The sequence below is a fragment of the Euprymna scolopes genome, chromosome 10 (genome assembly GCF_053919585.1).
Source record: "Euprymna scolopes isolate OS-2025 chromosome 10, ASM5391958v1, whole genome shotgun sequence".
Lineage (NCBI taxonomy): Eukaryota > Metazoa > Mollusca > Cephalopoda > Sepiida > Sepiolidae > Euprymna > Euprymna scolopes.
The window spans coordinates 113,466,064-113,491,261 of NC_136491.1; the positions used below are offsets into that span (position 1 = coordinate 113,466,064).

Below are 25,198 nucleotides of genomic sequence, written 5' to 3' on the forward strand. Positions count from 1 at the left end.
AAAAGTTAAGATTTTTCCAATTCCCGTTTTTGATTAATTATCCCAATAATAATCTGCCAGATTGTAGATTTTGCCGTTCCAGCAGACCACAAAGTGAAGATCAAGGAGATTGAAATGTGGAGCAAATACACAGAACTGGCCAGAGAGCTCAAAGGGATCGGGAAAATAAAGAAAGTAAAGATAACACCACTAATAGTAAGAGCGCTAGGAACGATACCGAAAAACTTTGAAAAAAGGATGGGAGAAATTGGAATTGGAGAAAGGGATGCCAGAGAAGATACAACGAATTTCAATAATTAAAACTGCAAAAATATTAAGGAAAACCCTTGAATGTGGAGACTAACACCACATAAACTACACACAAACTGGACACAGAAACGAACGGATGCAAACACAAAGGAACATCACATGGAATAATGAAAACAAACTGTATAATTGTAAGATACCGCTCTTCACCATTTTTTTTTTTTTGGTGAGTGTCAACATAAACGGGCACCACACCAAATAATGAGGGTGAAGAAAAATGGAAAGACTGAAGAGAGAAAGCACTAACCAGACCTCTGTTCGATGAGTGCAAAGAGGACTGGGACCTTGGGGAGGCTTATTGCCTCTCAAATTCCAGTAAAGACCAATGGTTGCTGCAAATGAGAAATCAATAGTAAGTGACTGTGGCGATAATGCACATTCTTTTGTAAAGGTTATCGAAAGAGGTGAAGAGTACTGGAAATCTGGGGGAGACTTGTTTTCACTCAGACTCCAGGGAACACCACAAGTTGTTCTCAAAGAGCAATCTTTGATGATGGCTTGTGTGACTACTTTTTTTTTTATTCCATTTTCACCCCAAAGCACAGTGCCACTTTGATGTAGGGTGCTACTATCGGGGCCATAAGTTGCAGGGATAGTATGTAGGGAATTGAGTAGCAAAATGTTGGTTCACATTACATTTGAACTGTTGCGTGTCAGTACAGTTGGGAAAGCAGGAAAACGAAAGGGAGTTCCAAAATCTAGCAGTTCTGAGGAAGAAACTATTAGAGTAGAAGGCCTTCTTACATCTAGGGATCTCCAATATGTAGAAGTGGGATTTTGCTGCTTGTTGGGTTTGTCGGGTTTTTTCTGCCGAGGGGGTACAAGGGCTTGTAGTTCGTCAGAGCATCCTCCATTAAAATACTTGTAAAACAGGGAGAGGAATGCAAAATTTCGTTGATAGGACAGAATGAAGCCGAGATGACAGTTCAGGACATATCAGCTTGACAACTCTCTTTTGAACCTTGTCCAGAAGCGAAAGACTAGTAGCAGACGCACCAGCCCAAATGTGACAAAAATACTTCACACATGGGTGAATGGTGGCTTTGTAGATGTACAGGATACTTTCAGGCGTAACTTTCTGGCATGGTAGAGAGAGGCCACCTTCTTCGCATCGGCCCTGAAAATGCTCTTAATGTATCTGTTCCAACTCGCATTCCCTGTGAACGTTAAGGCAAGAAGCTTGAATGAAGTACTTTCAGGTAATGTATCTTTAGCCATAGCTATTGGTGGTTGAGAAGGTTTCTTGCAATTATTGAAGAAAACAAGCTTAGTCTTGGCAGCATTGAATCCATTTTTGTCCCCATTCCACTACAGACTGGAGGTCTTCCTCTAGTGTTTCTGCCATTTCCTTTGATATGTGGTCATTTGTTTTTTCCCCTCATGCCTATTATAGAGCATGGTGTCATCAGCAAATATAGCCATCAGAAAGGTCATTTATGAATATTACCAAATGATCTGATTTTCCTGAGAAAACCATCGCGCCAAACCCTGTCAAAAGCCTTAGATATATCTAGGGCATCCACTCTCTCCTCCCCTGCTTTGTCCAGTGTATGGTATATATGTTCAGAGATTACAGTTAGGATATCTGCTGTGGAATGGGGTTGCCTAAATCCATATTGTTGGTTGATCAGAAGTTTAGCAGCTGTAAGGTGATGAACTAGAGATTGGTTAATTATGGACTCAAATATTTTGGTGAAAAGTGTGAGGAGGCTAATGGGGAAATAATTTAATGGGTTAGTTCTTTTGACAGAATTCTTGTAAACTGGTATCACAGAAGCAGTTTTCCAGCAGTCAGAAAAGCAAGCATTTGTCGTAAAGTTTGGAGAGGACTGGAGCAATATAGAAGTGAAACATAGCCAATGAGAGTCGAGGACATGCATTGCATGAAGATAAATACTGCACTAAATGTGTAATGCGAGTTTTAAAGACAGGCCTAGATCTCATAACAGTATAAGAAATCTGTGCAGAACAGAAGACTTTGATAGAATTTCAATATTGAAAGAATAGATGAGAATTCTTGAGTTAGTAGATGTAGAACTGTTGAGGTAGCTGGGTCAGTTGCATTTACTCTAGGTGGGTTTAACCGGAGGAGGAAGTTTCATGGGAATATTAAGTTCATAAGCAGTCCATAGTTGCATGTATGTCTTGGTTAAGGGATATAATGACATTATGGTTTTGCATATCATGCAAGGAAGTCTCAACGTCCTCCTACAGACAGCGCCTAGTATTCCTAAATGGTTACCCATCTGGTACTGACCAGCTCAACGTTGCTTAACTCTGATGATCTAACAAGAATCAGTGTGCCAAAGTGATTATGCCGTATACTGGGTAGCTGGATCAGTTGGCAGTGGTTGGCTAACAAAAAAGATAGAATAAAGCGATAAGAATACACTTGAGAAAAAGAAGGATGAATAAAGACTTGGCCAGAAGTAGGATAGTTTGAAAATCCATTTTAAAAAGCTGTCCAACATATGCAAGCATGTAAAACAAACATTAAGTAGAATATAATAATGAGACATGAATAAATGCAAAAGAAAATCTTACCGAATCCATTTGTAGAATTCCATCCTTCAAGTAAGAAGTCTGTGACATTGTATGACATAAACATATACATTTCTGGAAAAAAAAAAAAAATTATTTTTAATACAAATGTACAAAATTGGTAGAACAAACCATGAAATAAAATAAATAAATCCTAAGTTTTGAAATTTTTCAGATCATCATTATCATCATTATCACCATCATCATCATCATCATCATATAAATCCTAAGTTTTGAAATTTTTCAGATCATCATTATCATCATTATCACCATCATCATCATCATCATCATCATCATATAAATCCAAAGAGTCTATTGTTAGGATTGGTTTTCCTGATATCTTTCTAGAAAGACATGAGGATTATGGGAGGAACCACGTAAAGGTTGCCAACATCCTATATAAAAGTGATTTTCGTGGGACAAACTGGATTTGAACTTGGGAAAAACCAGGTCCTCACTGTGTCATTAACCTTTGAATCATTAATTACACGTGATGTTGTCATGTGATTTCATTTCACTTTGACAGGAATTTTATTTTGGTTCATTTTTTTTTTCTTTCTAAAATTGCTTATTCTGGCAAAGAAAACTGTTAGGATGGAGACAGACTTCGAAGGTGCCACTGTCAGTCAGCATAAAAAACAAATGATGACGTAATAGTTAAATTATCTGTCTGTATGAGAGCCTCATGTCACCTCCTAATTTTTCAGATGAGGATTGATAATTTGGATTATTTAACCTTTTTCTTTTTAGTCAAGCATGTGGCTGTAGTATGATGATGTATTTTCAGGAGTGGCTTCCCCTTTCTTAAAAAATAATACAGAAGGAGAGCCGTCAGGTGGATTCAAGATGGTTGTTCCTCTAAAGATGTTAGACTCTCAGACAGATATTATGTTAAAAGATAAGTTAACTATTATGGTGTCATTCAGTGATGTGTAGAGAACTTTCTCAGAGCAGGTGCTCAAATGAAAAAAAGAAAAAGACTGGCAAAAATATAGTAATGCACTGTCTCGGTGAAGCATAGGCCTTAATACATTCCTCTTAAAAAGGCACTTTTAAAACAGGAATAAAAAGGGCGGGTGCTTGGGCAGCCTTAGACCCCCCCTCCTCCTGCACGTCCCTGGTGTCATTTGTTTTTATGTTGACTGACAGTGGCAGCTTCGAAGTCTGTCTCCATCCTAACAATTTTCTTTGCCAGAATAAACAATTTCAGAAAAAAAAATAAACTGAAATAAAATATATTCCTGCCAATAACATGACTGCTAGCAACCTTCTGTCTAATATAAGACAATGGCATTCTGCATCTAATCTGGTGCACTGCAGCATCGCATCTACTGCTGTGGCTATACAGTTCAAAGCTGGAATTGGTTTTACGGATGCAGGCCTGGACAGGTGATGAGGAGACCTAGGTTTGCTCAGTTACCAGGGTCCCCCACTTGGAGTTGCAGACAAAGTCCGACAGAAAGGCCAGCCAATACAGTCGGAGCCAGCACAGTTGCAGGAGTTGCCGGAAATGTGATGCAGTGTTTCACTATCCACCTATCAGGACTCGGAACCAGATTTTTTGTTGGGGGTCACTCCCTTAGCCTTTGCCAAGGCATGCACAAGGTAGTGGAGCTATTTGTCTATAACTAGTGAAAATTTGAAAATATTTCCAATTTTGATGAAAATATCGGAGATCCTCATTTGTAGTTATGGTTGTATAAGATCATCACTTGTAATTAATAATGAAAAGGAAATTATTTTTATTGAACAATAGATTTCTGCTTCATCATCAGCATCATCATCAACAACATCTGTTTTACATGCTGACATGCATTTGACAGCTTTAAGAAACTGACTTACAAACTAACCTATCTCTGGCCAAGTCTTTGTTTATCCCTATTTCCTTCAGGTGCATTTTTATCGTGTCCTTACAGGTTTTCCTTGGCCTTCTGCTGTGAACTAACCTTGCTACCGCAACTGTTCTACATGGACTCACCCAAGAACTTACATCTATTCTTGAGACATGCCCATACTATTGGCATCTCCTGTTCTGCATACATTTCCTTATACTGTCCAGAATTAATTTTCCTTCAAGGTTATCAGATCTAAAACTGTCTTTAAAATTCTCATTGCAGTAAGTACGCACTGGAGTAATTAATTTCAGAAAAAAGCTTTAGTGTAAACAATTCACACGAGAACATAAATTGTAATTAATTGTGAATAGAAAATCATTTCTGTTGAACAATGTAATTGAGAGAGTAATTTGTCGCCAATAAAATTATAAATATATCCCAGACAAACAACAAAAATGGCAGAACAGGAAAATCTACTGAACAAAATGAGTGTGAACCATAATCTAGTGCACCCGGTGTCTGAAATTAATTCCTTTCTCAACCACTTTACCCGGCATTAAATTGAAGATGATTATAATTGATTACGTGCAGATACCAAAAATCTTTATCACATGCTCGAAAACACAATCTTTACAAAACAACCAAACCAAACACTACGAATAAATATTTAAAGATATAAAGAACTTAAATCATAAAAGGTTTTACATAAATTGACTGGATTCAATATTTAAGAAACTGACTTACAAACTAACCTATCTCTGGCCAAGTCCTTGTTTATCCCTATTTCCTTCAGGTGCATTTTTTTTTTGGTTTGGTTGTTTTTGTAAAAATTGTTTTCAAGCATGTGATAAACATTTTTGGCATCTGCACGTAATTAGTTATAAAAATATTAAATAACCTGAAAAGGGTTGATATGCTGTAAAATAAAATAACCAGAGCAAAATCAATGAAATCTGTATATGTTTTGTTTATGTAGCTGGACTTTGGTAGCTGGGAAAAATTAATAAACTGAATTTATTCTCTTTCATTAAACGTGATTGATGGATTTGTTAATGTTAAACTTCTCTTGATATCTATATTTCGTTTATCTTGGGAAGTTACTCCAAGGATAATTCTTAAACATTTAATTTCAAAGACATTGACCTTCTTCTCATGTCCTTCCAGTATAGTTTATGTTTTACTTACTTATGCAACAATAAAAAATATAAATGGACTGTAAAGTTTTAACTTTAGAGGCGTTGATATGTCCTTCTCAATCCATTACCTGTTATCGATTACCTAGTTAGTCTAAGGATTCTGGGACATAAAATCTTCAATGTGTTTTTTTTTTTGTGTGTGTGTGTTTTCTGTTTTATATATATCTATATATTTATATATATGTTTTGTTGTTTACTGAGATATTATTGTCAGAAACAAACATGATTTCGCATTTTTCGGGTTCATTTTCATCCTCCATTTGTTTTTGTTTTTTTTTGTTTTTTATTTATTGAGGGAATGCAAGAGGTTTCTAGCTCAGAACTATAGAGCTCCATCTTACTGGAGAATGTGGTAATAAGTGGAAAATGTCTTGTTATGGAATCGTGCAAAAAAGCTTTAATTCATAAAAAACAAAAACATAGCTTTTAGAGAAAGACTAATATATGAGCAATATCATACTCAATGCTTCAGGCAGATAATGGCCGAACTAGATGTGAATTGATGTCTTATTTATAAGAAATTAATGGAAACAAACAGAAAAAAATGTTTTAATTTGTAACATCTTCAGAATAATTAAGAACGATTCCCCAAACTTAATTCCTATTTCTTTTAGATTGTTTTAGATTCTGAACAAACCAGAAAACACTAGGAGGTCTATTATTTAAAAACGGTTGGGAGAGTTTTATTAGCTGATTTTTGTTGTTATTTTTTGTGTGTATTTTTTTGCTTGTTTTTGTTTTTTGATTTTTTTGTTGTTACTTTGTTCTACTTCTCCCATCTTCTAATGACATGTAAATATTTAATTTCAAAGACATTGAGCTTCATCCCATGTCTTGTTAGTATAATCTATGTTTCACTTACATATACAATATCTCCTCATCTGCTAAAGCAAACTATTGCAAACTGCCACAAACTTATTAACTGCCGGAAACTAACTCTGCCTCCTAAATATATTAACTCAGGACCTGAAATCCTAAGTTCCACGTTTTTGTCTTAATAGAAAATGACTTGCCCTCTTGACCACTCCCAGCTGACTACTCATCCTATTTATGATCGCTTTTGTGCACCTTCATGAATCATTTCCTCCTATTGTCTGGAAACATGGCCCTTTCTACTTTTGACAGCCTTTACCTTCCTGGCGAATCACCTCCCAACAATTCTTGGGCCTGGCTCTGGGGGTGGGGTGGGGGAAACCATAGTATCACGCATTCACTTAGTTTCACTTTCATTCCCCATTTTTCGAGAAAGGTTTTCAAACCCAAAAGTATAGAGCTCCCACAAAGACAGTGGCAATGAATGAATGTTGCATAATAGGCTGATCATAGATGGACTGGCAGTTGTGCCCAGTGCAATATATAGAATTAGAAATTGGAGCTCATTGTTTTTAGATTAGAAGTTACTAGCATAGACAGGTTGTTTGTTTATAAAAAAAGTGTCATAACAAAATTAGAGAGACGAGTCGAACAGGTAGAGCAACCGTTGACATGCCGTGATGCGGATCGCCATGTCACAGAGAAATTCATGAACGCGATGTATTGGAGAAGTGTGATACGAATTAGGGAGAGTTTGTTTTGTGGAGTCAGAGAGAGCAGATGAAGAAAAATCTGTTTCCAAAGAATATGCAAAAATACAGCCCCACCTTCTTCTAAGGATGAGAAATGGTGACGCGACTTTGACCGTGGAAAACCATGGTGACTGAATAAAACTTTAAATTTGTCTAGAAAGAATTGAGACTCACATTTGTTGTTATGCATTGAAAGAGATTTTGTTTCAGATGCGATGAACGGCAGGACACAAACCACTCAAGGACACGGCCAAAGGGCACGAGAGCAGGATATAAAAAGTATGTTCGGTTTTGTTTTGATAAACACCCCGGAATGGTTGATGTGCCATAATTGTGAAGCCTGACGCAATGCGACATGGAGACATCTGTTTACGGAATTGCTTAACGTTTTGCAAACGAACTTTAATTCATAAAAATGCAAATACAGTTAATAAAGAAAGACTTACATTTTAGGAATATCATATTAGATGATTTAAGAACATTGAAGATATCAGGAGATGCGCTAGCTGTGGATTGATGCTCTATTTATAAGATAATTATATTACATATTAGGGGCCGTACATTGGTGGCGATTAAGTTAGCTAGTGTGAATTTTGACAAGGGGCACACTGAATGCATGATAATAAACACGGCCACCGAGATATAGAAAGTCTGTCAACTGAAAAATGCCTGCAGGCAATGTAGGTAAGATATGTCAAACTATATGAAATATACTGTCAATACTATATGAGGCCATTTTAAAAAGAGCATTAAAACATGTTAAAAAAGAAAATGAACACAATTCAATTAATAATGGAATTGAACTTTATTCAATATAAAATATAAACATTATCTATGTAAAATTACGTAATTTTAAAGCAATATACAATTTAATACTGACAAAACTGAATTATGAATTTAGGAAGCAAGCAATTAAAGAAACATATTAAACACAAACACTTCTTGGCCTTTGGGACAAGATCACAGTGTAGTATCCGTTCTGATGCTACACTTCATCTTTTCTGTCTTTGGTCGGTGGAGGAGAAATCCTTCATGACTGAGAAAATTTTAATTTTTGTTCCTATCCAGAGTGCCCGTTATTGGGGAGCTGGATTTTCCCCACAAGATTATATGTTGAAATATTTAAGTAACTATTACTTTTAATACAGAAATTACATTTAAAGTTTTGGTTTTCTGTTCTTCTATTTCCATTTTTTCCCATGTTTTTCATCAAAATGTTTAGCATATTTTCATCAATTACATGGTTAGGAATCCTATACTCCGCTATAGTCTTCATTTTCATATCATCAGTGCAGAATACATGAATACGAAAATGAAGTTCATATAACTAAAGAAATAATCTAAAAGACAATCATACCATGATGTGAAACTAAGAAAATGTAGTAAACATCTACGATATTAAATCAGGGTCGTGGTGAATTTGGGAGGGGACATTATTATTATTATTATTATTATTATTATTTCACTCACGGAGTTGTCTCCCAGGCCATCATCAGTGATCGCTCACTGGCAGTAACCTGCAGTGTTCTGTGGAGACCGAGTGACAACAAGTCTCCCCAGATTTCCAGTTTTCTTCACCTCTTGACCACTCGTGCAGATGATTGCACATTATCGCAACAGTCGTTTGCCATTGATTTCTCGTTGGTATCGGCCATTGGTGTTTCCTGGGGTTTAGGTGAAAAAATGCCCCCCTCCCCTCCCCAAGGTACCAGATTTGAACTGCACACTTCCAGTAGAGATCTGGTTAGTACTACCCACCTCAATCTTTCTATCCTCCCTGACCCTTCACAACTAGTTACTGTGGTGCCAGTCGATGTCATCTACACCAGTTTTTATAATAATGATAATAATAATAATGGTGCGTGTGCAGTGTATGCACCATGCTTTATTTTAGATAGTATTTCCAAGTTAAATTAAATTTTGATATCTTTTTTTTCATTAAATTGTTAGATGAAAGTGCAGAATAGTTAGAAAGTCCCCCCCCACTCCCCTGTTAAGAATGACTTTCTAAATAATAACATTATTTTAGCACGGTGCATACACTGCACAAGTACCAAACAACAACAACATTTATTTATAAGATAAAACACAAGAAAATATGTAAACTAAAATTTAATGTAGTCTTTATTTTTAGTCCATTCAAAACTTTAATTAAAACTGATAAGTTAATGAATTTTTAAGATGAATTTGTGTTCGTGTGTCTCGAGAGAGAATAGAGAATTTCCTATTTCATTTCCCATTTTAGTCATGTAAATTATTTACAGTAAAGTGTTGTAAAACAAACAAAAAATTTTTAATAGTTTTAAATATATTTCAAAGAAATAAATTCCACCTGGTACTAACATATTGAATTCATCGATCGTTTTAGTTAAAAAAAAAAAAAAAAAAATCAGCAAAAAACTGTCGTTAAAAATGCTTCTAACTTGAAAATATTTGGAAATACTCAATGAAAAATGTTATTTATTATTAAAAAAACAACAGACTGAAAAATATTTTCATATCAAAATTGTTTGCTTTGCAGTTTAAATAAATAAAATATTTGACTTTCTTCGATAGACATATAAGAAAAGTTAAAAAACAACTGCACATTGGCAGGAATAATTTTAATCTAATAAAATATAGCGGTAAGTCTTACCGCTATATTTTATCAGCTTAAAATTATCCCTGCCAATGTGCAATTGTAATAATTGCAATTATATAATTATCCAAATGGAGAATTATTCTTTCTCTTTTGAACAAAAAAAAAAGAAATACATGCACGCTTGAACTACCTTCATAAAATTACCACAGCCATTTTCTAAGGCAACGAAAAATAATTTTTATGCCTGCTAGCATGGCCATGTGGTTGAACACAGCGAACAGTAGGCAGCTTTTATCTACATGTCGCTTTGGCAATGACAACACGCATTCATGTACACTGGCATTCATGTACACTGGCCTCTTATATCTCGGTGGCCGTGTAATAAACCAGATCTGCAAAACAGAATCTTTTTCCAGAAACAGATGACAAAGTTGAGGCAAGAGGCAGCAAGTTAAACGGTAGATGATGAATAACGTTACGTTTTTCGAGTGAGAGAAAACAAACGTTTTTAAATCAGTCTGTCTGTGGGAGCCAACCGTAAGACATGAAATAATGCGAATCTGCCAGAGTTCTGCAAAGTAGTTGGCCAGTAATGTGTAAAACTTTGTAATCTAAGTGCAAAATGTTACTTCCATGTCTCTGTCCGTGTGTATCACTCATTTCAGTTGAGAAGTAACCAAATAATTTAAAAAAAAAAAAAAAAAAAGAAATAATAATTAAAAAGAGAACATTGATTTCTCTCTTCCATGAGTCAATTTTTACCAGAATAAAACCTTGAAGAAAACTCTTAGTGAACGTCTCCTTGTATCACTTTCTGCATAAAAAGAAACTCATTGTGTAGCAACCATGGACGAAATAGCACAACAAAAAGAAACAATTATAAAAAGAGACCATCTATAAACACCCCACACATATAAAGGCACATATATGTGCTGTTAACAGAGATTAAAAATATTTTTTGAGACTTTTGGTTTGTTCTTTGTTTTTTTTTCTTCATTTTCTGCGCATATTAACCACTTATATTTTTGTTATAAAGCTGGGCTATCATTTTCTTCATTAGTAACGACCTGCACCTCTAACGTATAAAGTTATCTGATCAGATTTTCAAAGTCAAACCTAAATAGCAATTCGTCTGACATATCGATACTTGATTCTTACAAGATGGGTATTTAATATGAATAATACTCAGGGATTCATTTTTTTTTTTTTTCACTCCCTTCTCATCCCTCTCTCCTTTAAAGACTTTTAAACTTTTTTTGTTTCCCCTGTTCTTTGAGAGTAATTTAAGACAACAAGTGTCTGGTGCTGCCGACAACAAAAGCGATAAGTGGCAGCGGGAGAAATATCGATATTTATCGATCGTTTTTCTTGCATATTTTTTTATCCATCTGTGTATAAAAGGGGAGGAGGGGTGATTTGCTAGATCAGACAAACAAAATAGGATCGATCTCTCTCTCGAAATTATATGGTGTTGGAACAACAAACTCTTTGTAAAGTAGAACCAACTACTTTATGTAAAAAACAAAAACAAAAAAAAATAATTCTCTCCCAATTCTGACTGAAACAAAAGATAAATATAAAAATAGAAACGATTCTCACTACAAATTACTGGCCATTTGCATTTCTCATCGTTTATAATTTTGTTGGATTTATGCAATTTACCAAAATTAAACCAATTTCCATCCGAACATTCAAATGCAGCTCTTTTTTTGCTGTCTGCGTCTGTGAATATGAAGTTCTATTACCAATTTAGACCCAGCATTGAATAATACTTCCGCTTGATTACTGGCTGCCTAAAACTAGATGGGGCTACAAAACTGACCCAACCATTTGCAAATGTGGGGAGAAATATTATACGATGCAAAACTGCCTAGCCACCAGTGTAGCTTGAAAGATCTTGCAGAGTACAACACAAATGTGAAGAACCGTGTAAAAAAAGTTCTGTTAAGCTATCGTATGACCATGTGTTTCGAAAACACACAAAAAGGAAGAATTACAGAGTCAAAATAGATTATAGAAGCGTTGATTTCTTACACAGTAAAATGCTATTTTATACAATAGAAATATTGTTAACCACCCGGACCCACATCTTATCTAGTATCGTCGCAAAAAAAAAAAAAAAAAAAAAAAAAGAAGAATCCGACTCGTTATTTTTTAAGTGCAAATGGAATGCATTTGTTCGTGGTTATTCCAAAATAACGCATTTCATTATCTTTCGCTATTTTTTTCGCACACACGTGTTTTACTACGCTCTGCCATATAACGTGTGCTTTTTAATAGTCTCTCTCCCTTCCTAATATATATATATAAATATATATTAAATCCCCGAAACAGTGTTTCATGGTAAACAACTGATGTCCCTTAAATTAACATTAGAACTATATGAATTCGAGAGAGCAAGTGGGAACGAATTATAAAAAGTAATTAATTTTTTTTATATAGTTTTAAAGGTTAAAAAATTTACACAACCTCCCTTAATCTTAGGAAAAACATGTTACAAATATTAGATCTAGTTTTCTATTCTTAATTACTTTATCTAACCTATTCACGTTATAAAAATGAATTTCTTACCTGTGAGATTCATCTGTTTCCAAATTCAAAATGGATATATTTTTTAATTTACCAGTCTTGTATTTATAAGATTAGGAATAATCCATTTGACTACTTATCACCCCCACTATGATTAGTGTTTTGTATATTTACATTCTTATTTCTTGAAAATTAAATATATATAAAGGTTAAAAATATTTATATTATATTATTTATATACATTTTTTTCTCCCTCTTTCTTCTCTCTTTTTTTAAATATATATTATTTATTATATATATTAGGAAAATGGTGTTACTTGCTTTAATAATGTATTTGGAATTGTTGAAATAAAAGAAAACCTTCTCTTAAAATTTAACAAATATTTATTTCCTCCGTGAGAAAAAGATGAACATGATGAGAACATTTTTTTTTTGCTTGAAAAATAAATACTTAATGGGTTGGTGGGGGGGGGGTTGCAAAGTAAAATCTAAGAGCGTCTAAAGAGAGATAAAGAGACTACTCCATTATGGGGTAGAATTTCACGAAAGGTTGTAACTGCTCGGCCTTGTAATCTGGAGAGTTTATCTTTCGCACAAATTCTTATCTTTATCACACGTAAGGTATTTTGCCTCCGTCTCATTACCCAAATCTATCCAACCTGTCTGCGGAGAAATCCGAGAAGTCAATGATCAGTTGAAGAGATGTTCATTAATTTCTCAGGAAAGAAAGGCGGGGGGGGGGGGAAGAAAGGCGAAAAGCAAAAAAAAAAAAAAAAAAAAAAAAAAAGGAATGACAGAAAGCGGGATGTAAAGAAGAAAAGAAAGGGAGGAATAAATGAACAACGGATGGAAGAAGGATGCAAGAATATAAAAGGTGAAGGAAAGAAAGTAAAAGAAAGAAGAAAATAAAGTAAAAGAAAAGAAGGAAGGAAATAAAGAAAGAAATAGAAGAAATGTTGAAAGAAAGGAGAAAAAAACGAAAGAAGGGTTGGAAGAAAGGAAGGATATAAAGTAGGGGGAGGAAAAGGAAGAAAAGAAAGGATGAAAATACATGAAGGAGTAAGGAAAGAAGGAAGTAAAATAGGCTGAAAGAAAAGGTGGTAAAAAGAAAAAAAAGAATGAACCGAAGAAAAGAAAAGATAGAAAGAAAGAGGGAGGGGGGAAGAACAGAAGAAAAGAAGAAGAAACGGAGGGAAGGAAAGATGATGAAGAATGGGAGGTAGGAAAGAGAAGATGGAAAAAGAAAAGAAGAAATGAAAGAAAAAAGAAAGAAAAGAAGCTAAAGAATAGAAATAAGAAATAATCAGTTAAAAAATTTATTAATTTCTCAAGAAAAAACATAAGTGGGGGGAGGGCAGCATGTTTACTTTTTTCTTCAAACTTTGGTAAAACCTGATTTTTCACAATAAATCAACGAGTCTTTTTTGGTTTTGTTTTGTTCTTTTTTTTTGTTTTTTTTTTTTTGCATAACGAATTACCATTATTTCGATCGTTTTCTTCCTCAAACTATTTCCTTCATCAACAGTGATATTTCTATTTCTGGCACGCTTGATCTAATTTGACCTCTGACCTTTTACAGGTGCACTATTCTCTTACGTCAATGCATTCTCCAATTTAAAGACTAACAGGGTAACGAGCGTTGCTTGACGGCATGGATAACAAAATAGAAGAATAAACAAATTATATAACATTTCCTTTTTTCCTCTGTCTTTATCTCTCACCTTCTTTCTTTCTTTCTTTCTTTCTTTCTCTCTTTCTTATAATAAATCCGTATTCCTGTCTGTTCACAATGACGTCATAGCATATATATGTATGATATTTATATATGCTATGACGTCATACATTATCTCCCTCAATCTCTTTCTTTTCTCCTCCTATCTCTCCTTCAGTCATTTTTTTTTACATAGGCATCATCACCACTTATCAAGGCCAAGAGGCCACTCGAGGATAAGGGTAAAAGCGTGTACAGTAGAAATTGGACAATATAGTAACCGTTAGTAATGGAGATTCGGTAAATTTGTTAACTTATATGGAACGGCTCATCAAAAACTTGTTTACGTTAGACTTGAAGACAACCATATTGTAGTCAGCTGGAAAGCAGAAAAACGGAAGACAATTCCATAGGTGTGCAGTTCTAAGAAAGAAGCTTTGCTCATGGAATCTACGCTTAGGTTTAGGCACAGATAAAGAGTGGGGGAAACTAGTGATAGTGTTTTCTGCTAGACGGGTGTTTCTTGTGAAAGTTTGGCGAGGGCGAACCATAGGATGGAGCTCAGCCGAGCACCTGCCATGAAAATAACGATAAAGCAGAGACAAACTCGCAACATCTCTTCTGTGAGAAAGAGGTTGCAGGGAAGAAAAAAGGACATCTCCCACAAGGCTACGAAGTCTATTTTGAACTCTATCAAGGCAGGATAAGTCCTTTCTAGCAGCTCCTGCCCAGATGTGGCAACAGTACTCCATCCTTGGACGTACCTGACTCTTATATAGATAGAGAATTGCATCAGCAGTGAGATATCTACTGGATCGATAGAAGGATCCCACCATTTTTCCAGCGGCCTTTGCAACGGATTCAATGTATGTGTTCCATTTAAGATAAGAAGTAAAGGTCGAGCCCAGAAGCTTGTCAAACGAGAGCCATTCATTTCAATTGATGCCAGATGGGGATCAGAGCATTGATGATGTAAAGACAAAAGCTTGGTTTCAGATGCATTAAAAGTAACAAGCCACCTCTTTCCCCATTGTACCACACGCTCAAGATCAGAGGGGAGAGAATCAGAGAGAACTTGGTCGTTTACAGTCTTAGATGTGCTACCATAGATAGTAGTGTCATCAGCATAGATGTCTACGAATGATGTAAGGATGTGATTTGGAAGATCATTAATATAGACCAGGAAGAGAGTTGGGCCCAGGATGAACCCTTGAGGGACTCCAGCATTAATACTAAGAGTTTCTGATTTCTGCCCATCAACCACTACTCTTATGAACCTATCAGAAAGAAATGATTTAATAATTGAGAAAACATTTCTAGCTATACCATAGCTGGAGATCTTGTGAAGTAAACATTTATGCCATACTCTATCAAAGGCCTTTGATATGTCAAGAGCAATTGCCCTAGAAAGGTAGCCTCCGTCAAGAGATTCGCTAATCCTATGAGATATAACTGTAAGCACATCTGCTGTAGATCTAGCAGAACGGAAACCATATTGCGTGTCACGAAGAAGGTTATTTTTGTTAAGATGGTTGATTACTTCTCTATTTAACACAGATTCCAGCAACTCACTCATGATGCACAGGAGACTTATTGGCCTGTACTGCGAGGGAGATTAGCGATCACCTGAATTCTTAAATACGGGGCATACTGATGAGATTTTCCAGGGTGATGGGAAGCAATTCTCCTTAAGACAACGTTTAAACAGTTTTGTAAGGATGGGCGCAAGTTCTGGTTGAAGTCTTTTGAGTACTATAATTGAAATACCGCCAGGGCCGGTTGGTTTACTGGAATCAAGGTTTTTGATTAGCTCGGCAACATCACATACAGATATTTGTATATTACATAGCATGTTTTCTGATACAGGAGGAAATATTGGAGGTTAGCAGTCTTGGTCGCAAAGGTTAGAATTAGCTGCAAAGTTCTTGGCAAAGAGTTTGGCTTTGTCTGATGCTGACGAGATTACCTCAGGTCCATTTATGAGAGTTAGGATAGAGCACAAGCTTCTGTTCAGGATTCTGTTTGCAATTTGCCAAAACTGGTGGGAACCAAGCCGCTGCTCAGCTACTTTGGACTTGACAGACTGAGCAAACAACTGTCTTACGTTCTTTATTATTTTCCATTTTCTGACTAAGAACAGAACAGATACTATACTTTGATGTGAGCCCAAAGGTAAAAAAAGTTCGATTAAAAAAATAAAAAAAGCTCTAACTGTCTACCCTCACTCCAACTAGTTTTGTTCTTAGTGATTCCCCACCCACCGCAAATTAATATTACAAAAATAAATGTATCCCTATTCTGTTTGAAACAATGCTGAAAAAGAATATATCAGCTTTACGAGTGTAACTTGTGTAGTTTCTGACTTTTCAGTAGCTACGCATGCACACATATCATATATATGTGGATGAAAGTATCATATTTTCAACCAGTGTTGCTGAACATTTGTTGTGCTTTGATAGTGCAACTCATGCAATGTACTTGATGCAGTGCAGTGATGTTTGCAGACAATGTTTTGGTGGCGTTGCAACACCTTACACTTCAAATGACCCAGACGAGATTCGAACTAACAAATTGCCTGTAAGTATGGTACACTAACCGATTGAGTCAACTCAGCAATTAGGAAAAGCTGATGCTATTAACTACACAAACAAGAACAGCCAGCTTTCTTTCTTTCTCTCTTATTTCTCTCTTTACCCTTCTCTATACTCCATTCTTGCTCTCACTTATTTCCCTCTTTCATCTCTCTCTCTCACTCTCTTTAGTCTAATGTGAGTTGGATGGTAACTATCGAACAACATTGTCTATCATTAAATTTCTCCCAGTATTATGGGTGGCAGTATTAGGACTTTTGGGTGTGAGAGTAAAAGCTAGGGAGTTCTAAGTATTGATTATCATTGACCGTTTATTCTCATCTTAAAACCAGTAATTAACAATGATTCCATGTTTCAATATTACAACCTATGCAGTGCAATATGGTGCACTGGCTTTTACAAGCAATCTTCTGGTCAAATGACTTGTTGGAATGGCAACAGAGGCACTTTGGCGATTGTCTCATCAGTGAATGTGATTCTCACTTATCAAACCGTAACCTCCAAATTTTTACCCATGGGGCTATCTCAAATATGATCTCTATCCAAATAATCCCCAGGCTATTTCTGAAATGAAGAGGACCATCACAGCTCAAATCAAGGAAAGAAATGTGTCAGAGTTATTGACAATTTTGCAACACAGAGAGACCCATTTGGAGTATATAAATGTGATGTATTGTTGCGAATTTTGTATAGCATGGAGGGGTGTATATATTATACACGTGTGTCTCTTGTATCTTTATCTCTACTATTATATAAAAGTCACTTTGTCTGTGTGTGTCTGTGAGTTCCTTCTTCATAGGTTCCGAAATGGCTGAGCCTATCTTTTGCAAATTTCACACAAATGTAATTTATATATCTAGCAGTGTTTTTAGATATGTCTTGTACAGAAATTCATCTGATAAGTATTAGAAAATCGAAAAAATTCGATCTTAAAAATTGTCTTTCTTGTCTTATTGATAAAAAAAAAGAATTTTTACAAGGGAATATTTTACGTTACACAGGTGTAACCTTGGCTGGTGTAATATAAAATACTCCACTGTAAAAATTCTTTTTTATCCAAAAAAGAAGGAAGATTATTTTTAAGATCGTCAAGCCCAAAGATCAGCTGACATGATATTGTAAACAAACACAGACGGTATTTGATGAACGACATTATCATTATTTTATTTATTTATTTTTTGCAAATTATTCCTTGTAATATATAATATTCAATAGAGGATTGTTCCATAATACGTACACAATCTGCATAAATTTAAATATCATGTTTAAGTGTATTGCACAATTGGGCAACGCTGGGCATCCAGCCAGTATATATATATATATATATATATATATATATATATATATATATATATAAGAGAAAGAAAATTAAAACTAAGTTGAACTTTACAACCAAAATTTATTGTCCAACTGAATACTCCAAAAAAAGAATTTACAAAATCCTTATTCCACGGAGTTTCAAAGAATTCTATTCTTGTTATTCTTCTCATCAGAGGACATAAAGAAATCAGCAAATTATATTTGTAGCAATGCTACAATTAACTAGTTGAGGCATTAAGTGAAACCTCAATTTATTGTAGTTATACATTGCCAAATAAAAAAAGAAGTGAAGAACTGTTGGATATGTAAACACATATATATATATATATATATATATATATATAACTCAAACCGCGCATAATATTTCAGTTTGCATGAAAATCCTCTCAAGTTTATCCGAAATGGAAAATAATTCTTTAGAGAGAATGGAGTCCAAAATAAGTCCAGTGTGACGACGCATATAATCTGATTGGAAAGCCTTCAAAACAGCTGAAAGAATGAAAACACTTAAAACTTTATAATCCTCACTCCCCCAACTTTTTTTAATAATGACATCGAATATAACACTTTATAGAAAGATGTTTCGTTCTGTCTAGACAATTTCCGGTCAGAGCTATACGAACTTTCACGAGCTGACCCCCCCCCGCTTAGGCTGATCTTAATTTCTTTAAAATTTAATCTGAAATCAATTTTTCTAATTAAGCCGATTATGAAGGCTCTCATACTGATTTTCTGTTTTTTATTCTTCAGTCCTATTTGACTGGGGATAGACTTTTCTTTAGGCTACTATACTGCCCGGAAAATATACAAAACAATTTTTATTTTTTTCAGCTGTTTTGAAGGCTTTCCAATTGGATTATATGTATCATCACGCTGGACTTATTTGGATTCCATTCTCTCTAAAGAACTATTTTCCATTTCGAACTAACTTGAGAGGATTTTCATGCAAGCTGAAATATTATACGTGGTTTGTTTTGAAAAAAAGTTGGATATATATATCCAACATTTTTTCATTTCTTTTTTATTTAACTATTTATAACTACAATAAATTGCGGTTACACTTAATGCCTTAACTAGCAAATTCTAGCATTGCTACAAATATAATTTGCTGATTTCTTTATGTCCACTGATGAGAAGGGTGACAAGAATAGCATTCTTTGAAACTCCGTGGAATAAGGACTTTGTAAATTGTTTTTTGGATGTGTGAATGTCGAACAATAAATTTTGATTGTAAAGTTCAGCTTACAGTTTTAATTTTCTTTCTCTTATAATAAACTCTAGTCAATATTGTGCATTGGGCTTTTTTTATTCGGTTGTGATTAAATTTTCTACATATAAATACTGTTATTTATATTAGTTTGAAGTTTACTATGGCGAATATCAGGTAAACACTACATCCCTTTGATTTCATTAATATATATATATATTTATTTAAAATATGAGGTTAGAAAGAACGATCACGTGCGAATTTGTATTTTTTTTAAATAAACAGATATTTATTTATTTAATGAAGGCTTTTTTATCAGCCGAAAATTTGAAACTTTAAATAAATAAATATCTGTTTATTTAAAAAAATACAAACTCGCATGTGATCGTTCTTTCTAACTTCACATTTTAAATTCCATTGTCCCCGTGCTTTTAAAAGCGGATTAATACTTATACTATACATTCACACACGAACAGCGCTTACCACTGGACTTACAATACGCAACCACTCTGCTAAACCACATCATGGCACGTAAGAAAAGAAAAAAAAATATATATTGTATTATTTATTTTTAAAAATCCTGATGAAGGCTTTTTTATAAGCCGAAAATTTGAAACTTTAAATAAATTAATATCTGTTTATTAAAAAAAATAAAAATTCGCACGTGATCGTTCTTTCTAACTAATCAAATCAAACCTATCTTTTTCAAACTCTACCTAAAATCTACGTCACTTTAAGTGAGCTCAACGTTATGCTGCGTCAGACTCTAGAGGTCAACCTATTTTTAAATTATTGTTTGTGTTCTAACATTCTTTTCTATTAAAACATAAATAATCTTTTTTGCAAATATTTATTTCGCTATGATAACATTCTATTTTTATAGGTATTATAACGATCATAATAATCCTTGAGTAGCATACCTTCGGCGTTGGCCTGCAAATGTCTAATAATTGAACAGCAGTAAGACGAAAACTGTTGAATGTTCAATTGCCTTTTCTTAGTTTCACAAGAAAATGGTGATTTTAATACTTGTATAAAGTATTAAAACTTAAACTAAAAAAGAAGTATACCTATTTTTTTATTTGCGCTGGAATGAGATTTTTCATTTTATGACAAGATAAGTACAAAAAAAAAATGGCATTTAAAAATACGTTTGTTAGCAATGCTCCTTGGGGATGAGTCATAGCAACGTCAGCAAGTAATTTGTTGGCATTCAAATCTGGATATTTATTCAAGTTCTTAACAAGATACTTATGTGTGAGATCAACTATTTGTTTATACACTTATAGTAGATTTGCTCAGACTAAACTAATCTTATATAAGTATTTTTAAGTTCAAATTCAATCCACAGATTCTCTTACTGAACTAAAAAAATCCAACAAAAAAAAAAAAAAAAAACCCAGCGAAACAAGTTTTGATTGGCTGAAATGTTCTATATCACCAAGGAAACCACCAATGATGTTCTTTGTTACATATATGAGTATATAATTGCAAACATAGTTTTCCTTTCAAGCATGTACACAAAAACAAAAAAGGTCTAAGATTTCGGTGCTTGGTGATTTTTTTAAAACCAACGCATTTCAGGTGAAAACATTATGTATCATGTCGAAATTAGCATAAATTCAAACAATTACGAAAAATGATCCAGTAGATGATGTGGTAGAAGTATTTTAAATAAAAAAAATTAGCCACAATTATGTTTCCAGATATTGTGTTTATAGTTGGCAGACCATTAATTAAAGTTAATTAAAGTCAAGGGTTATCTCCCTTGTTTGCCACACTGGATTGGTTGCACAACTCTTACACATTAAAACATGTGATAAAACTTGATAATTTGTATAAATTCTATTTTTCTACTGGTTTATTTTTAGCAATTTTTGGAATTTATACTGATTCTGCCATGATATGTAAGTACGCAATAATGTTTTCACCTGAAAGGCGTTGGTTTAAAATGAAAATTTTACGTCGTAAACTACTGTTGGTGCACGAATTAAAAATATGGTCATCAGCGATTAAAATATTGAATTAAAGTTTGATTCTAAATGTTTTAAAAATTAAGTCAAGACCAACAACCAATTTTATCGAAATTTTGAGTAAAATAAATAAAACAAAAACGATGTAGTTTACATTTCTTTGGCATAAATAGATGTTCTTTTTGCCAATCAATAAATTTAAAAAGGAAGGTAGTTTGTTTGAAGCCTTACTGCTAAACAAGCATGTTGGTATTCATGACGGATGATAGCAATGCAGAAAAAACGAAATGGTGAAAGAAAACATGAACAAAAATGAAACCATCAAAGACAATATTTAGGTTAGGAATCTTCACAAAATTTACTTATTTTTCAAAAGATGGTTCACATCTTAAATCAGTAAATATAAAACTTACTGCTACATGTTAATAAAAATATCAGGGGTGGTGTAGCATTTTTAATAACAAGAACCCAAGTTTGCCCAGCTGGGCAAACTTGGGTTCTTGTACTGGAAAAATATCCAGTAAATAAAACGTTTAGTAAATCGTTATTTTTTTGCATTCCATACACCAAACATGGATATAAATATCACTAAAACATCCGCTGGGTCATAAGCTTCATTTCGGTACCTTATTTGCATGGGTGGGTTGCCGGTAGGCTGAGATAAACCGTGTCTGTCTGTCTGTCTGTCTGTCACACACACACACACACACACACACACACACACACACACACACACACACACACACACACACACACACAATGACAGCAAATCGAACTTACTCAGGGAGATAATAACTTCCAGTGAATACCGGAAAAATATCCAGTAAATAAAACGTTGTTTAGTAAATCGTTAATTTTTTTTGCATTTTTTGCATTTTTTTTTTTGCATTTCCATACACCAAACATGGATATAACTATCACTAAAACATACGCTGGGTCATAAACTTCATTTTGGTACTTTACTTGCCTGGGTAGATTGCCTGTAACTGAGATAAACCGCGTCACCCCCGCCCCCCATAGACAGACATTAGGAAAATTTATAATAAGATTAAGATTTCAGGAGAGACTCACTCTCCCTCCTCCTCCTCCAAAAGTAATGCAAAAGAGAAGTTATGCAGATTAAAGAATTCAAAATGGTTTCATCTCTGAAGACATGAGGCTCATAGACAAATAGATATTACATTAAAGATGATTTTAACTATTATGGTATCATCTGCCTTTATGTTGACTAACATTACTACCTTCGAAGTTTTTCCCCATCTTAACAGTTTTCTTTGCTGGAATAATGGTTTTCCATCTTTAGTAATTTAGGAAAAAATCCTCTCCTCAAAAAGAAATTTGTTTTTGTTCATACTTTCTTTCACTATTCCGGATTTTCAGCATTACTACCTACCTTCATAAATAGCCATGTACTTAATCCATAAGTTGCCAAATTTTCATATTTCACATCTGCTGATTTTTCTAGACTTTTAATACTACGATATGGTTGGTTCGTTGCTTTTGTTTTACGGCATATCAACCCTTTTCAGATAATTTAATGCCGAATCCAGTGATTTTGAAGAACAATTTTTTAATGGAGTATATTTGTTTTTTTTAAGTCGGTTTCTATTTAACCCATAGTTGAGACCCTAACAGGTACTACCACTCTGGATCAGAGTGGACCAGGGAGCAATGGCAATTAAAGGGTGGCTCCACACTCCCCAAACCCCCCAAGCTGGGGCCTCACCATCGGATATAGTTTAAGGTCATATCCAGGGCCTAATACTACGATCCAGACAGCTTATAAAAATGTATGGAGCAAAAAAAAACCCCAAAAAAACCTTGAATTGCAATTATTTTGACCTTTTTGCACTGATTTGATTGGGCAAGAAATAAATGCAGATTGAAGAAAGCTTCTTATGAGTATCAAGTTGTATTCAAATCAAATCTATTCGGCAAAAAATATCAAAGTGCAGCAAGCTATGTAAAGATATAAAAGTTGTCTTTTTTTTCATGAAAATCGTCCCAGGTAAGACATAAAGCCACTTGATGTAAGGAGCTAAAAAAAAAAAAAAAAAATACTACTTCAAGGTAAAAAATTAACCAACGATAAGTGTTGTGTGAAAAGAATCTGATCAAGAAAACAGCAATGTTTCCCCTCTTTGTCAAAAACATCGCTCATGGAATGTGAGAACTAAAGGATAAAATAAGGGAAGCGAGAGTTACGTGGCTGCTGAAAGTAAACCCAAGGTCCACTTTTTATTCTTCCAATATGCTGAACTATATGTATTTTTTTATGGAAATTGCTCCAGACAAAGCATAAAGCCACTTGATGTAAAGAGCTTAAAACATAATACCCCTTCAATATCAAACACTAGTCAACAATACATACAATACATATTATATGAATAGATTCTGGCCCAGAATAATAAAGTCTTATGTACAGCATGAAACGGAACAGGGATTATAGGAAGATCTCGATCATTCCAGTAATCAGAGGAGCTATGGACTAGTGATAGGGAATTTTTAAAACTACCTGGCGAATATACTTGGTGAACCAAGTGCAAGAGAGATTGAAACAGTTGCGTTTAAAGGAACAGTCAGAATTCTTAAAAGATCTCTCGGCTGGAGTCTTTCAAATAGTGGGTAACTATCCAATAGCCAGTATGATAGCTCATCTTCAGCAAAAACAAAATTGAAAAAAATAGGTTAGAGTATAAATGTACCGTGATCTATTGCAATTCTTTTTCCTTTGTCAGAAACATTGCTGCTCATGGAATTAGAGTACGAAAGGACAAAATAAGTGAAGCAAGACTTACGAGGCTGCTGAAGTTAAACGCAATTTTCACATTACATCCACATAAAATTTGATTATTTGTTTAAACCGCTTTAAACCTGGATATGGTAATCATAGTTGCAATCGTCTAGCTGAAACCACTATCAATAATTTCCCTCACTTTTTTATGTGTCTAAACCTAAACGTAGATTCCATGAACAAAGCTTCTTTCTTAAAACTGCCCATCTGTGGAATGTTTGCCTGCTTTCCAGCTAACTACAATATGGTTGTCTTCAAGTTCAATGTAAACAAGTTCTTGATGATCCATCCCCTTAACTAGTCCAAGTTACCAAATTTCCACTACTAATGATTACTACGCTATTGTCCCAATGACTAACATACACTCATTAATCCTTATCCTTGAGTGGCCTCCGCGCCTTGATAAAAAGTGACTCCTTTGTAAAAAATAAAGCCTTCTCTGGTAGATATCCCACAGAGCAGAATCAAGGACAAAGAATCCAGCCTTCCTTTTTTTGGGTCGAAAAACAATGATGATACATCTTTTGTGGATGGCTGCAGAGATCAGAAGTTGGCGCTGAGGTGAAAAAAAAAAGGGTGAATTTAAATTCCTGTTGATGATGGTGTATGTCAGAATCAAGTCTACTTGCATCCTTTGCTGCTCAAGTGAGGATAGTCTTTGGAGCTGCTCTTTGTAGTTAAGCATGGAGATTCACGTTACTATCCTGGTTGTGACCGGTTGAACACGCTTCGGGTGTACAATATCTTTTAATAAATAAGGACTTGTTACTTGAATGGGTCGAACCAGAAATATGTGTTCATGATAGGAATGTGTTCAGTAATACACCTGTATAAATAGCTGAGTTATTTTATATATGCATCTATCTACTATTATATAAAAGGAACTTTGTGTGTGTCTGTGTGTAGACTCAAAAACGGCTGGGTCAATTTTTATTAAATTTCACACAGAGGTACTTTATGTGCCTGGCAATGTTCTTAGATAGGTTTTGTATGAGAATGTCTTCGATTAGTATCGATAATTAAAATAATTCAATGAAAGAAGGAACAGG

At 34.4% G+C, this 25,198-nt stretch overlaps 1 protein-coding gene across 5 annotated transcripts in view; it reads right to left on the bottom strand.

The window, feature by feature from the left end:
- Window positions 1-25,198, bottom strand: part of LOC145286229 (protein SLC31A2-like) — a 229,992-nt gene that overhangs the window by 37,277 nt on the left and 167,517 nt on the right. For all 5 annotated transcript variants that reach the window (XM_080135045.1, XM_080135047.1, XM_080135048.1 and 2 more), the window contains exon 2: window positions 2,851-2,922. In XM_080135045.1, the coding sequence (XP_079991171.1) occupies window positions 2,851-2,922 (72 nt within the window). The remainder of the gene's footprint in view (window positions 1-2,850; window positions 2,923-25,198) is intronic.